This window comes from Argentina anserina, chromosome 6 (assembly GCF_933775445.1).
Source record: "Argentina anserina chromosome 6, drPotAnse1.1, whole genome shotgun sequence".
Taxonomy (NCBI): Eukaryota; Viridiplantae; Streptophyta; class Magnoliopsida; order Rosales; family Rosaceae; genus Argentina; species Argentina anserina.
The window spans coordinates 6,260,976-6,277,889 of NC_065877.1; the positions used below are offsets into that span (position 1 = coordinate 6,260,976).

The following is a 16,914-nucleotide window of genomic DNA, read 5'->3' on the forward strand; positions in this document are numbered from 1 at the left end:
TTGCAGGAATTTGATGCCCGTTACAAGAGCGGTCATAATTCGAGTTTAAAGACTGAACTGAACAAGTATTTGGATGAAGTAAGACTCGATAATTTGGTAGACTTGGATGTACTTGCTTGGTGAAAGATGGAGCGACACCGATACCCAATCCTATCTCAGATGGCTCGTGATGTGTTGACTATTCATGTCTCCACTGTTGCATCTGAGTCGGCTTTTAGCATTGGTGGTCGAGTTCTAGATGAGTATCGGAGTTCTTTATTGCCTGAGACAATACAAGCTTTGTTATGTACTCGGGATTGGATTTTTGAGAAGAAGAAATATAAATTAAAAATAATTTAGTTTGATTTCACTAGTTTGACTTTTATGTTATATTTATAATTTTTATTTATAATATTTTAGAAACGAAGATGGTTGAGGTGGACGATTTTTCCGAGGACATATTGGGTTTGAGAATGCATGATCGAATAGAGGAAGAAGAGAGCTTCACTTGAGAGAAAACATGGCATTGATGTGAAATGCGGGGATAAGACATATTAGTTTGCAGTTTATTTTCCATGTTCTCAATTAGTTTGTTGTTGCACTTATAAATATGCACTTGAATTGAAACAAGGTTAATTGCAATGTATCTTACATATTTTTAATTAGTTTGATGTTGCACGTAAAAACAGGTACTTGAATTCAAACAAGTAGCACAATTATAATGTTATTTTGATTGTTTCTATGAGACCATTAGGGATGAATCTTTACAAAATTGAGGACTCCAAAAAAAAATCATAAATAAAAATAATTTTATTCTCAAAGAGTCCAGTAGAATTGTAGAAAGGAAAAAAAATTAAAATAAATCAAATCATGTCGAATTTTTGGAAAACAAATTCGCGAGTTGACAAGTTCCAACGAGTAGCATAGAAACCCGTCGTGCTTAACCCGCTTAATCCGTTAATATAAACGGGTTTTTAGCGTGTCGGCCCGTTAAGAGCACGGCCCGCCAAAAACACGCACGAGCCCGCCCAATTGCCAGGCCTAAGCTAACCAGTAACCAGGTCGAATTGTTTGGTAACTCTAAACAATAAAGCCAGGTACTTTGCTTTTAGTAATAGAAAAAGACTGCAGAGGCGTCGTCAACTTAATGACTACACAGGAAAACATTGTTAAAAGATGGACTTAATTTAATGTTATATATTTTAATTGTTTTGCTTCCGTTCAATGATCATCCTTGTGTTATTTAATTTTGAAATCTCCGAGTATAAATGAAGAGGATGGTACTGACAGAAGAAGGAAATTAAGGGGAAGAGGCCGGAAAGAGGAGATCGATATCCTCATCCTAGCTCTGTTTTGGAGTTTGAATATTTTGCTTTTACCTCTCTCTCTCTCTCTCTCTCTCTCTCTCTCTCTCTCTCTCTCTCTCTCTCTCTCTCTCTCTCTCCAATTTCATACTAAATAAAAATGATCACTAAAGGAAGCACGCTGTTTCAGATGATGAAGTTCGGAGGTAAAGCCCTGTGTGTTAATTATTCGAGTATTTTCTGATAATCTAAATTTGTATCTCAAATGATATACGTAACTACGTACTTCTTCTTTATATTTATATTTTGATCTAGCTTTTTTGGATGAATTCTCGTCTGGGCCTATTAATGCAGTTCTGGTTTGGCCAAATTTACTCACCACATATCTCATGTCAATAATGGCGACATACCTAACTGGAGTCTGGGAGATCAGTATCACACACGCAGCGATTATTGTCAATCTGTATTCCGGCCTGGTAGGAATAATGCCAGTGGGCTTGAAACTATTAGTGGATACGTTCATCGGTAGCTTCTGGGTGGTATTGCTGTCAAGGTTTGCATTCGCCGCTGTAAGTTTCTGATACCATCATTTTAATATCAAGTCTTTCCTTAATCAAGTTTTAATGTTTTATCATCTAAATTTCAATAAATTTAATTCTAACATAATTTCCCACAGTATTTATTTAGCGTTATCCATAGTTTTAAAAAGCGCGCCTGAGGCGAGCCTCAAGGCGTAAAAGGCGCAATGTGTAGGCTAAAAGACCTTAGTCTTAATTGCCTAGGCGCCGAGGCGCAAAAGGAGCACACCAAGGCGCGAAGGCGCGTTTTGAAGCGCGAAAGGCAAAGGTCTCAAAAAAAATTAGTTCAAGATTTTTGTTTTGAATAGACAATTTTTTTATTTAAAAAACTATTTTTTTTTACGGGATTTTTTTTTAGGTTTTGAGATTGAGATTTTAGAAAGACTACATCTACCAAACCTATGTTGGTGTTAGAGATGATGTTGTTGGAGGTGTCGGTGTTGGAGGTGATGGTGATGATGTCATTTTAATGATGATTTAAATGGTGATATTCTAATTGATGATGATGACGATTTTGAAGATTGAAGCTAGTCCAAATATTGTTCTTGTTTTTTTGTTTTTTTACTTCAAGACTATTTAGTACTTTAATATATGAATTTATGTTATGCAAAGTGATTTGATTAATTGCATGGTTTTGATATTGTATTTGTTATGAATGAATAACTATTTATCATGTCTATTTTGGTTACAAATTATGTTATATGTAGACTACATATAAGACTAATCAATGCACAAGTATATGAATTCATACATAAGGCTTACGCTTTTTGTCTCAAGGCTTACGTCTTGGTGAGGTTCTTCCGAAAACGCCTTACGCCTTAGCCTTTTAAAACATTAGTGTTATCCATACATCCGAACACGGTACTCGATCTCAAGTCATTCATGTAATATTCTTCTAGTTGGTTTTAGTAATCAGTACCCCATATATAAAGTTATAAACAGCGATCACATAGCAGCCAACAATGATCACAATCGTTCTTTCTATTACTGTAGGGTTTGGTCCTTTTGACGATGTCAACGCCACCGGTCCTTTCTCGTGCAACAGGGACTTGCAATTCATATGATCCTGAGTGCATTGGCCGAGTTCAAAGAATTCTCTTTTACACAGGATTGCCTCTAATAGCTGTTGGAGTCGCCGGTCACTTATCCTCGTTAATGGAGTTCGTGGAATCTCAGATACCGCCACCAACATATGAACAGTTGCTTCCATCTCAATCTAATGTGTCCAAGCCAGAAGCAGATGAAAATGACCACTTGTTGTGCCAAATACGTTCATGGAAGGGTTTCTTCTTTGTGATGCTATCGCTGTTGGTCCCTGGAGTTGCAATAGCGATAATTGGGTATGTCAATCCGTGGTCTTTCAAGTTTGGGATCCCAGCCACATTTACCGTGGTATCAATACTTATTTTCACATCTGGCTTATGTTCATATGAACGTCCTAAACCAGACCCGAGCATCTTATCTAGAGTGTTCAGGAAATTTGACACAAGAAGCATCATATGGTTCATTCCCTTATGCATGAACTTTGTCCTAATAGGTGTTGTGCTTTCGGTTGGTAGTACGTTCTTCATAGAACAAGCAACCGATTTAAACCCTTATGTTGGGAAGTTATTGATTCCTATTCTAATTCTCCCAGCAATGCAAGAGCTGACCAAGAAAATTTGTGCAGGGCCAATAGAAATATTTGCCCGCCTTCCTGATTTGTCAATTTTATGGTCAATAATATTTGCCGCTCTAAGTTGTATAACAGCTGCAAAAGTGGAGACCCGAAGGTTAAACGTGGTTAAGAGCTATGGTGTTCTTGATGAGCCTGAGAAAATAATTCCAATGACTTTGTTCTGGTTGGTTCCGCAGTTCGCTCTGCTTGGTTTGGCCGAAGAGCTTGCAGATAAAACCCTTCAGAATGTCTTCGTAATTCAGGTGGAACCCCGAACACTTTTTGATTCTGTGCCAGCTTTCTTGATTGGTTTGAAAATATTCCTTAAGCTAGACATAAATGATGACGAGGAAACCAAAGAATCCAATCGGAAAGTGATGGTACGATTTAAGGAAACTATGCGATCCAGGCGTGCTTATAAGGAGAGTTTAGCTCAGGCAGTTAAAGGAGTCGGAATCATATGCGGAGTGCTGTCAGTTTATCTGGTTGGTCAGATCAGTTCCATAGGAGGGAAACCTAGTTGGTTTCAGTACACCATAAACAGAAGCCGTTTGGATAATTACTACTGGACCTTGGCTGCATTATGTGCTACTAATCTATTTTGTTTCATGTTCCTGAAATGCAAGTATCCCCAAGATCCTGAACTACTTCAGTACCAGCATGAGTGTCGGGAACATACAAAACTGGTGCAAGGATTAGAGGAACTTGAAGACCCTGATCTAGTATCGGATGACGTAAAAGCCAAGTGGACTGCTATTTATAATCAGATGGCTACAGAGCACCCCGATTGGTGATGTAATCCCATTGGTTTGATACATCGATATTTCACTGTTTGTTTGTTTGTTTGTTGTATCTTTTATAGACTACATTTTATGGCCTTCCGAGAGATCATATATCTCTTTCAATATGCGCAGTGTGTTGTAAGAATGAAACATTTCTGAACATTTCGCTAGTTTACTTTGAGAGGTTTTGGTTTTGTTCCCCTTGAAAGAACTCAGAATGAGAAGATAAGCTTGTATATTTTCCATTCCTCACAGCATTGTTATATACAGACTTATAGACCAATCTAGATCCTAAGAATCAGCAATTTGTATAATTACAATCAATATAAACATGATCACAGGAAGAGATTGAAATCTTGGGCTGTAATGTTGCTGATCCTTGTGCCTTTATGTTGCTGATTTAGCATGATCTGAGGAATTGAATGAAGAGGAGGAATCAGAGGATGCGTTTGGGATTGTATCCTTAATACCTCCCCGCAAGCTGATGGTCCGAGAACAGACATGAAGCTTGTCAATGATATATTGAAAGCGAGCAGCAGACAGGCCTTTGGTGAACACATCTGCGAGTTGATCGTGTGAGGAGATATAACCAACTGTGATTTCTTTTCGTGTCACCTTCTCCGTGATATAATGGTAATCAACCTCGACATGTCGTGTTCTTGTGTGAAAAACAGAATTTGAAGCCAGAGAAATGGCACTAATGTTGTCGCACCACAATTGAGGAGACTTCAATGGAAGGCCCAAATCCTTGAAGAGAATGCGGGACCAAGAGAGGTGAGCTGTTGTATATGCCAATTGTCTATACTTAGCTTCAGTACTTGAACGAGAGGCACCACCCAGCTTCTTATAACTACACGAAATCAAGTTGGAACCCAAGTATATACAAGTGCCACCAGTGGAGACTCGTGTGTCTAGATCTCCGGCATAGTCTGAGTCACTATATCCAGTCAAATTAAGACCACTGAGAGTATAATAAAGCCCATATGTAGGAGTGTCTTTCAAATAATGCAAGATTCGCTTAACAGAGACCCAATGAACACTGGTGGGAGAGTGTAAGAATTGACAGACCTGATTAACAACATAAGATATATCCGGCCGAGTGAGTGTCAAATATTGAAGAGCACCAACAATGCTTCTGTATTCTGTGCTATCAGGTAAAGGGGTGCCATCATGAATACTCAACCGTTTGGAACTGGAAGAGTAGAGGTTGGAGCAGCCTCAAGCATCTTGGTTCGTTGAAGAAGATCCATAGTATATTTGGTTTGTGTGAGAGTGAGACCGGCATGAGTGCGTTCTGCCTCAATTCCCAGAAAATAGTGCAATGGCCCCAAATCCTTCATGGAGAACAATTTACTCAAATTTGCAATAAGAAGAGTAATCTGATCAATATGAGTACCAATCACCAAAATGTCATCAACATAGATCGGGAGAAACATTTTGACAAAACCAGACTGAAAATGAAGTCTGCATGTGATGCCACATACCCCCAATTCCTCCAAATAAGCAGAGAAACAAGAGAACCAAGCCCGGGGTGCTTGTTTGGGCCCTATAAAGATCTCTGGAGCCTACAAACGTGGTTAGGGAACTGAGGATCCACAAACCCTTGTGGTTGCTGCATATAAACATCTTCAGAAAGATAGCCATGTAAAAAAGCATTATGAACATCCAATTGTCTAATTGCCCAACCAAATGAAACTGCAAGTGCCAAAATTAAGCGAATTGAAGAGTGTTTAATAACTGGACTGAAAGTCTCACTGTATCCAAACCTTCTTGTTGGCGAAATCCTTTAGCAACCAATCTCGCTTTATATCGCTCCACTGATCCATCAAGCCGTTTCTTAATCCGAAATACCCACTTGTTTGGAAGAACATTCATACCCGAAGAATGAGGAACCAACACCCACGTCCCAGCTGAATAAGAGCAGTAAACTTGGCACTCATGGCAGTACGCCAATCTTCAGACTTTGCAGCTTGATTGTAACAAGATGGTTCAATTTCGTGGGTTTGAGAACTGAGCATGGCATACTTGGGATTGGGTTTTTGACTTCTAGTAGTGGGTCAGGATTAGGAAGATGGGGCCTGAAGTGGTTGAGGTGGAAGATGGGGTGGAGCGATGGGTTGGGTCGGTCGTAAATCGGCGATAGGTTGAGAAGGTTGTGGGGGGGGCGGCGTTTTTGGTAGGTGATGTCGGCCGAGCAGGAGGCCGAGGAGGAGACGAATGAAGCAGAGAGGAGGTGGTGATGGTGTTTGGGGAAGAAATCGCGTTTTGTGTTGTGGTAGGAGGGGGATGGGGATTAGAAGGTTGAGTTCGGCCAGGGGATTGGGCCTGTGGATGGATTGGATATGTAGTGGTGGTAGTTGTTATGTGTAGGGAAGGAGATGAAGTCGCCGGCACGAGAGGAGTAGCAATTTAGTCCCTGAATGGAAAACGTATCTCATCACAGAGAACGTGACGAGAGAGATAGACCCGCCCAGTAGACATGTCTAGACACCTATAACCCTTGTGATTGAGAGAATACCAGAGGAAGACACATTTGGTGGAACGGAAATCGAGTTTATTTTTATTATACTGACGAATAAAAGGAAAACAGACACATCCGAATGTGCAGAGTGAGGAATAACTTGGACGAACTTGAAAGAGTTTTTCATAAGGACTAGCAAATTACAGGATAGGAGTGGGGAGGCGATTTATAAGATAAACCGTTGTATGAATTACTTCAACCCAATAAGAGCGAGGAACTGATGAGTGAGCAAGAAGTGTGAGAGCGGTTTCAACAAGATGACGATGTTTGCGTTCGGCTATACCATTTTGTTCCGGAGTATGGACATGAAATTCGATGATGAATACCTTTTTGAATGAAGAATTGTTTGAGTTTGTGATTAACAAATTCACCACCGCCTTCGGATTGAAATTGTTTTATGGTGAAGAAAGCCACAAAGTGAGAGTAAACCTCAGATTTTTGCTTCATTGGAAATAACTAAGAGTAACTTGTGAAGTTATTAATGAATACGACATAATATTAAAACCTTGAATAGAGATAGTTGGTGAGGACCAAATATCACTGTGTATTATTTCAAATGAGATTGTGGTGACAGACGCGGACAAAGGAAATGGAAGTGTGCTAGACTTTCCTAAGGGACAAGTATGACACATGGTCATTTTATTATCAAGTAGAGGAATTTGAGATACAAGAAGACAAAAAACATTATTGGAATGATGACCTAAGCGAGGACCAATGTTCTAAAAATCACCGCCTAGGCGCCCAGAGACCCCTCGCCGCCGCGATTTTGGGCTAAACGGCGGTGTTAGGCGGCTGGCCGATTTTTGCCCGCCTAGGCGGCTAGGCTTTTTTTTTTTTTACTTTTGAATTTTGAGTTTGATTCGGATACAAAAAAAGTACTTGAATGATATGGAGAAGATGAATTTGATGAGTTCCGTGGGATTATGTTTGCAAAAATGCATTCTCATTGTTTGAATTGTTTTTCTTATTTTCTAAAGAGTTGGTGAATTGTGTTTCTTATTATTGATTTTCCTAAGTTCATTGTTGTTGAATTGTATTTCTTTTTTTCCTAAGAGGCTAAGATCATTAGATCGATATTGTTGAACATTTCTAAGGATTAAGGATTAAGAACATATGTATTTTCAGTATTCTAGACATTATATATATTTTACATTAATTTCATGCATTTTATTCTTATTTTAATTGTATTTATATAATTATTTGTTATTAAAATGTTAAAATATATACAAAAATACAAATCCGATTAATCCCCGATTAATCCTCTGAGCGCTAGTTTTTAGCTGTCCGCCCAATTAACGCCTAGCGTTTTTTATAACCTTGGCAGAGACTCGATCACTATGAAAGCAAGTAAAAAGACTCGATTTATTCTGAAATGTGAGACCAAGATGGATTGGATAAAATCCACTGCTACTTCGCCCTGTCAAAAACGTCCTCCATGATTGTAGGTCCTTAACAAAAAAAGGCATCAGGAAACATTAGTATATAGCATGAATGATCATAGAGAAGTTTGTAAGGGAGAGTATATTTGCAGAGGAGTTGGGACAATAAAGAACATCTTGTCAAAATAATGGGAGAGACAGTAGAGTGTAAAGGAACTTTGCCAACACAGGAAATAGCCAAGCCTTGTCCACGAACAACACCACCAACAGTGTAACAACCTTGATAATCTCTGCCATTGGTGAGAGCATGGGGATCATTGGTAATATGGGCATTGGATCCAGTGTCTAGCAACTAGGCATTAGATTGATGAGGAGAAGTGGTTCCGGCAGCCATGGCAGAGAGACAGTGAGTAGGTGTGCGCCCTTCATACGACATATTCATACGGTGATAACAATCAATAGCTGTGTGGCCGGATTAGAAGCAAATATAACATGGTCCTCGAATCTCCGATCGATTTTGTGGTGCATGACCAAGGACTGAACTGCCACGGGGCTGGGGGCGAGAGCCGGAGCTAGAACCACGAGAATAGGTGGATGGACCACAAAAGAAGGGCCGAAAGACCAGATTGGAATGACCATGGAAATTGGAGTTGCCACGGCCCCGAGATCCACCGATAGAGGTTCGCTGCAACTGATTAACAAGAGCAACATGAGGAGATGTGTCCAATTCAACCTGATTCTGATCACACATCCGACTCTCAGCACTAAGAAGCAAAGCTTCAAGGGTATCATAGGTGATTAAGGTATCATGAGCTTGAGCAGAGCTGACCGTATTCTCATACAATAGTCCGACATTGTTCATTATGATGGAGATGAGGTCCAATTCGTCAACAGGATGTCCAGCAAAGGCTAAGGTATCAGCTACTTGATTAACTTTGTCAAGATAATCAGAGATTGAACGATCCCCGCGGGTAGTGCGGAGAAGTTGGCTGTGTAATTGTAAGATGTGATTGTGATTTTGTGAGGCATAGCAGCGGGCAAGGGAGGATCCAAAACGGGATACAGTGGCAAGGAAAGAGGGTGTAAAAGAGTCGTTGATCCAACCAAGGATCATTTGGTCAGTGGCAATCCATTCCTCATATTGAGGATTTACTTGGTTTGTTAGTTGGCCGGCCTCATCTCGGAGAAAAGCATGTGGGCAGGGTTTTGTTCCTTCAACATAGCCCATAAGATTGCGGCTACGCAGAAGAAGAGTCATTTATCCTAGCCATATAGCATAGTTGGTGTTGTCCAATTGAATGGTAAGGAAGTTGGAGATAGCGGTGTTTGTGGTTTTTGTGATGGCTGGGGCTTGTGGAGGTGAAGGGTGAGTAGTATTGGAACTGTTGGGGGATGGGGGAATGGAGGAGTTACTGCCGTCGGCCATTGGGTTAGGGAGAGGAGGGAAGAAAAAAAAAAGATGAGAAAGGTGTCGATTAGACTATGGCTCTAATACCATGAAAGAACTCAGAATGAAAAGGTAAGCTTGTATATTTTTCATTCATCACAACATTGTTATATAGACTTATAGACCAATCTAGATCCTAAGAATCAGCAATTTGTATAATTACAATCAATATAAACATGATCACAGGAAGAGATTGAAATCTTAGGCGGTAATCTTGCTGATCCTTGTGCTTTTATGTTGTTGATTTAGCATGATCTGAGGAATTGAATAGATAGGAGGAATCAAAGGTTGCGTTTGGGAATTGGGATTGTATCCTTAACACCCCTCTCTTGTTTTTTTATATTATTTAATCTATTAAGGTGTTGGAGAGTTTTATCTCCCTCTCACTCATCTTTTAGCCAAAAAAAAAACATTTCGCTAGCCCTACTGAAAAACTGGCCAGTAATTTTCTCGGTAGGGAAAGTTTCATATCTCAGTTATTTGTGTGCCAAAGATTTTTTTTCACGTTTTACTACTAGTTATTGAGGTTTTGAGTACATGTGTGAATGAAATGAAAATTCATAATGAAATAAAAAACTCAAATAAGCTGAATCATAAAGATAGGGAGATTGAAAATTTCAAAATTTCTCGATTCATACGTGTCATTTTTTGGCTGAACAGTTGCTAATCTTCTATATCTAAATCTAAGGCTCGTCAACGGGTCGGGCCCATCAGTGGGCTAAGCGGACCTTAGTACATTTAAATAAGTGGGTTGGACAGGACCGGATAGTTTCACAAATATGAATATTCAAACTCGTCCACCTAAAGTAGGCATTTCGAGCTTTTGCGGGCCAGGCCTTACTGGCTTTTACGGGCCGGGTCTTGCGGGCTTATATCAGAAAAAAAAACATAATACTCTTATTTAAGGATTTGAAACAATAAAATAATTATTAGAAAGCATTCTAAAAAAAGTAACAAATAAATTCTAGTTTCGAAATATTAAGGATCGACACCAGTAGATGTGATTGATATATAGATATATAATTATATATATATATATATATATTTAGGGACCCTGTAAAAATTTCATCCGTTTTTAACATGGTTTGACCGTCCGTACCTACGGTCAACAAAAAAAGAAGCGTTTTGACATAATAAAACCCTATTAACTAGGGATTTGCCAAATGAGTTTCTTTGTTGTGACCGCGCACGATCGGTGACAAAAATTAGGTGATTTCAAATATGTAAACAGCTTTCGGCATTCGCATCTTGGTAATGGGTCATCCCTTAGGGCATATTAGTAGTGTTTTTAGTTTACCAGAAATTCTGATGGTCAAACGAGGTCCAAATTGGATGAAATTTTAAAATGGTCACTAAACATATATACTGATCACATCAGATGGTGTCGATTGATTCCGAGAAGTTTCCTTCATATAGTCGCTTCATAATGTGATAGTTTTATTATAAAACCTAATATAAAGGTTATGATACATTAGTGGACACTTCGGCGATTGACAACTCCAGTTCGAAATATGGTCGACCGACACTGACAGATGTGATCGGTATATATATTTAGGAAACCCGTAAAAATTTCCTCAGTTTTAGATATGGTTTGATTTTCTGTACCTACGGTCAACCAAAAAATAGGCGTTTTGACATATTAAAACCCTCATTGATCGGGGCTTTGCCAAATGGGTTTCCTCGGTGCGACCGCGCATGATCGGTGACAAAAATTAGGTGATTTTAGATAGGCAAATGGTTTTCGGCGTTCGCATCTTTATAACGGGTCCTCTCTTATGACATATTAATAGTGTTTTCGGTTTATTGGAAATTCCGACGGTCAAACGATGTCCGAATTCAATGAAATTTTTATAGGGTCACTAAATATAAGTACCGATCACATCGGCTGGTGTCGATTAATCCCGAGCAGTTTCATTCATATAGTCACATAATGCGATAGTTTTATTTTAATCCTAGTATAAAAGTTATGATACATTAGTGGACACTTCAGATGTCGACAACTCTGGTTCTAAATACGGTCGATCGACACCAATAGATGTGATCGGTATATATATAGTAAAAATTTCGTCCGTTTTGGACATAGTTTGACCGTCAGTACCTACGGTTAACAAAAAAAGAGGTATTTTGACATATTAAAATCTCATTGACTGGGGCTTTACCAAATGAGTTTCTATGGTGCGACCGCGCACGATTGGTGACAAAAATTAAATGATATCATATATGCAAATGGCTTTCGACATTCGTATCCTGGTAATGGCTTCTCCCTTAGGGTATATTAGTTGTGTTTTCGATTTACCATAAATTCTAACGGTCAAACGAGGTACGAATTAGATGAAGTTTAAACAGGGTTCCTAAATATTAGTACCGATAACATCAGCTGGTGTCGATTAATCCCGAGAGGTTAGCTTCATAATACTACAATTTTATTTTAAATCTAGTATAAAGTCATAATATAAAGAAATATAAAATTTTAAATCTAGTATTATTAACATATATTATATTTTATGTATAATTATTACAAAAAAAGACATAATTGATATATGTATAATATATTATATCCATGTATAATATTTTATTTCTTGGCGGGTTTTTACGGACCGGGCTTTGCGGACTTTTTGCGGGCCAGGTTTTACACTTATAAACTAAGTCCGGTCGTCTACCCATAAAAGCGGGTTTTAACGGGCTTTCTCGCGAACCAGGCCGGGTAAAAGCTCATTGAACTTGCGGACCTCCGCGGGCTTTTCGGATATGCGGGCTAAATGATGAGACTTATCTACATCGTTCTAATTTTATCGTATGTTGAGATAAAATAAAATATCTTTGATTTTTTTTTTTTGGAGATCATTTCTTATGTTGAGAAATGTCTGGTGACCAACATTTAGTGAAGCATGTGTAACAGCAAACAGAACACAGAGTAAAAAAAACACTTGTAAAAAAATAAAATAAAAATTAAAGCACAGCTTCAAGATGTTCAGCTGCGGTATGGCGCACGGTAAAATACGAAGAGAACACACTTTGGGGTTTTACTCCCTCTCGCTCTCCCTCTCTTCTCTTTTGGGGGTTTTAGACAGAGAAGCAAAACCAGAGATAGCAGTCTGTCACCGGAGCTGAAATAGCCGCCATGGACGTAATCAAGACGCAGCAAATATCGGCGAGGTCGATTGAGAAGGTTATAGTTCACCCGCTGGTGCTGCTCAGCATCGTCGACAACTACAACCGAGTCGCCAAGGACACTAGCAAACGCGTCGTCGGAGTTCTTCTCGGAAGCACCTTCAAAGGCGTCGTCGACGTCTCCAACAGCTACGCAGGTCCGGCCAATTCTCCCAATTCCGATTTCACTTTCTCATTAGTTTACCGAATTCGTTGATACAGTTACAGCTATTCAGAATTTGGAATTCTAGGGTTGTTGAGTCCAAATTCCAGTAATTAATTTCATGACTCGAATTAATATTTTAGTTTTGGAGATGAGTCATTTGAGTTGGAAATGAGCTTCAAGCTTTCAAGTTGCTAACTGCTTTGGTCTTTAGTCTTTAGGATGCTCTAAATATTGTTTAATTATTAATTTAGTGTTCTAAATATCTTGACATTGTTGGAATGTTCAGTGCCCTTTGAAGAAGATGATAAAGACCCGAGCATTTGGTTTCTTGACCACAACTACCATGAAGCAATGTTCTCCATGTTCAAGAGAATCAATGGTGCTTGTATTGTGTAAACACGGAAGCTTTCCTTTATAGTTCTTCCGGTCCAGTTGTTGCGTGTTATTAATGTTTGCTTATGTATGTCTGTTGAATTTCAGCAAAGGAGCACGTTGTAGGTTGGTATAGTACGGGGCCGAAACTACGAGAGAATGATCTTGATGTTCACAGATTATTCCACAAGTAAGGTTCCTTACTTAAGTTTGTATTTTGTGCATTCAAATTGGTAATTTGGTATATTGTGCATGTGTCTGCATAGTGCATTTTCCTACATTTAGTTTTTGTTTGTATGGGGCTCTATTCAATGCACTGATAAGGTCTGCACCGCAAAACAATTTGCTTTTGAAGCTATGCCCCAAATCGGTATCTCTGTTCATTTAACTACATTGTGCATTTGTTTTCCTCTCTTTCTTGCTGTCCGTGCTATTCTATTTGATACTTTGTTGATGAATTTGGTATATCTTGACAATCTTTTACCATCATAATTTGTCTTTTATATCAATTGATGAATGATGTCCAATTTATTCTTCTGAAAGACATGATTGTGATGCTTACGTTTTCTTAAATCGAGATCTTTATGATATGTAGCTATTGCCCAAATCCTGTATTGGTCATTATTGACGTACAGCCAAAGGAGCTGGGAATACCCACCAAAGCATACTATGATGTTGAAGAAGTTAAAGAGGTATCCAAAGATCATAGCCGTACATTGTTCTTTGGCTAATGTATAGAGCCTCCAGTTTAGCTAAGTTGAAGTTGATAATGATTACAGAATGCAACTCAAAAGAGCAAAAAAGTTTTTGTTCATGTCCTCTCTGAAATTGCTGCGCATGAGGTTGAGGAAATTGGTACGTGATAGGACGTAGTTGCAAGATGATAATTTTTTTTCCTTTGTGTAGAAACATTGGTCTGCCAAGTGTAATAATTTTTATAATGATCAACAGGAGTGGAACACTTATTGAGGGATGTGAAGGATACAACCATCAGCACACTTGCAAATGAGGTACTTTATCTTATATTTCGGCAACTCATCTCATCTTATCTCTTTTTCTTTTTCTTTTCTTTTTTTCGTGCAGAGGTTGAGATTTATTGAACTTTCAGAAAAGTGAAACTTCTAGAACTAAATCTATATTGATACTTAAAGGATATCTGGACTTCATGAATATGAATAAATCATTTTTCCATTATTTTATCTGCAGGTTACTGGAAAAATTACTGCTCTAAAGGGCTTGGATGCACGGTTACGAGAAATCCGCAGTTACCTAGATCTTGTGATTGATGAAAAGCTTCCACTAAATCATGAGATACTTTACCATTTGCAGGTACACTCCCTCTTATTATACATGCAGTAGCTGGGTCCTCACAACTAATCTTGACCTTTATTTGGTTTATTTATAATGCATAATCATAAGATAGTGACTTTATTCCATGGATAACTTGTATTGCAGGATGTACTCAATCTGCTTCCAAATCTTAATGTGGCCGAGTTAGTCAAGGGATTTGCAGGTACACAACTGAAAATACCTTGTTTTAGGCAGCTCTTTTGATTAAGTTTGGGTTTCTGATGTATATTTCTTTTTTCTTTTTTTGCAGTAAAAACAAGTGACATGATGTTGGTTATATATCTTTCATCTCTCATTCGTAGTGTCATTGCCCTCCACAACTTGATCAATAACAAGGTAACATGCCCTTTCTAACTGTCCTCCTTATTTTGTTTATCAGAAACATGAAATAGTGCTGTACATGATTTTAAATTGGTTTAGGATCCCCACTTGTTATCTCCCTTCTCTTTTGGTTCTGTCTGAGTTGCACCATGGTAACATCCTGTAAAAATCTTTTACTACCTCTTAAAGGTTCCTTTTCACCGTGGAATAGATTGGTTGGTCCAATAAGCAGTTGGGTTCATGATCGTTCTTTTTATCTGATTGACCTCTTCCGTCCTTACTATACCTATACTTGTAGGCATCTTTGTGCCTTTCAAGCAATTAAAATGTGCCAGTCTAGATTGGGTGTTAAGAGGGCTATATATTAAACTCACAACCAGAAGGTAGCATTGAAGCACGAGTATTGAATGTGGTAGTAGTTTAGGAGTGGATGAAACTCTGGTACTGTGGTAGATATAACGAAAAAGTATCTTTGGTTTCTGGTTTTTCAGGTGCTAAACAAAGAACACGAGAAAGCTGAGGATGAGAAGCCAGCAACAGCCCCATCTGCTGCTGCAAGCTGAAAGTTATGATTCATTAGTCATTTAGGCATCACCCGTGACCTAATACAGCAAATAGGATCAGTGACTGATAGTTTCTATGGAAAATTTTGTATCCCCAATATAGACAGCTTGCAGCTTGAGATAATTTTTGTCATCGACAGTGTTAGCAATTTAGTACCAATGTTCAGTTACACTGCAATGACAGCATTAAGTGTAGGCTCCCGCCAAATTGATTGATTAACCACCATTGTTTTTCATATCTGCTTCAGTATTTTATCCTGTAATTTTCTTCTTGTTGGTTGTGGATATTGACATGGTCGTTTTGTGAAAGTGCCGAGGACTGAAATATCCATAATTTCCTCGATATTTCCGCGAAAGTTTCTATTTTCCAGCATATGCATATATCTGTTACATACTAAGTATTTTTCCATGGAAAATTTTGAAATTTCCCAATATTTCCCGATATATCAGGAAACTTTCAAAATTTTTATAATATCGTCACGTGTCAGGCCAATTTCAAATAAAATAAAAAAATGACTAGTTATGAGAATCGAACTTTTGATCTATCCTCTTGCAAACACAAAGTTATAGTCAATTCTACTACACCAATTTATTGTTATATATGGCTCAACAATGATGAATTTTATCCTTAAGGGGGAAATTCAATATGCCTTATCCACTATATTTATTCTCTAATGAGATGCAATAAAGTGAAAACATATGGACACAATCTGATGCACAATCTTCACAAAGCCATGATTATGGTCAAAGTCGAAAAATGCTTAATCCAAGCGGGAACTACCAGTACCACAACCCACAGTCAATCACCCACGACCCTTATGGTTGACATATAAGTAAGTATATGCAAAATTAGAAATTTCAGGTATCATTTAATGACTATTTTTCACAATATACTCAGGATTTTACTTAAAGACATGATAAAAACAGTGAAAATTGTGTACTTCATAGATATTTTATGTGGTTCTAAATCACTCATGTAATTTCATGTTAAATGTATCATATGTAAATAAGACGTGATGAGCTAATCTCTCTTTGGGTAAACATATATATATATATATATTAAGTAGATTTTTAATAATGTTCGACGATTATTTCATCTCAAATAACTATAATTCACTATAAACTAATAATTATATATTAACTTATGACATATAATAGATAATTGATCAAATAGACATTTCTCAAAGTTTTCATTCAAAATTTCCATGTTTTTATATAAATTTCCATCAATTTACTTAATTATTTTTTTAAATCAAAATTTCCTCGAAATTTCCAATTTTCAGATCTCAATATTTCCGTTCTCACTGAAATTTTAGTCCTCGTGTGAAACAATCATACATCACAA

The 16,914-nt window shown here is 38.0% G+C and overlaps 2 protein-coding genes across 2 annotated transcripts; both read left to right on the forward strand.

The window, feature by feature from the left end:
* The first annotated feature begins 1,227 nt into the window (after positions 1–1,227).
* Positions 1,228–4,955, forward strand: LOC126798127 (protein NRT1/ PTR FAMILY 5.5-like). Its single transcript, XM_050524968.1, has 3 exons — positions 1,228–1,489; positions 1,638–1,852; positions 2,855–4,955. Exons 1-3 carry the CDS (start codon positions 1,444–1,446, stop codon positions 4,310–4,312), a joined length of 1,719 nt encoding a protein of 572 aa, XP_050380925.1. The 5' UTR covers positions 1,228–1,443; the 3' UTR covers positions 4,313–4,955.
* A 7,704-nt stretch (positions 4,956–12,659) lies between these two features.
* Positions 12,660–15,891, forward strand: LOC126798799 (26S proteasome non-ATPase regulatory subunit 7 homolog A-like). The gene is made up of 10 exons (XM_050525858.1): positions 12,660–12,955; positions 13,250–13,342; positions 13,444–13,525; positions 13,931–14,027; positions 14,115–14,190; positions 14,287–14,345; positions 14,542–14,664; positions 14,791–14,848; positions 14,936–15,021; positions 15,498–15,891. The coding sequence occupies exons 1-10, from the start codon at positions 12,769–12,771 to the stop codon at positions 15,567–15,569; spliced, it is 933 nt and encodes a 310-aa protein (XP_050381815.1). The 5' UTR covers positions 12,660–12,768; the 3' UTR covers positions 15,570–15,891.
* Positions 15,892–16,914: the final 1,023 nt, after the last annotated feature.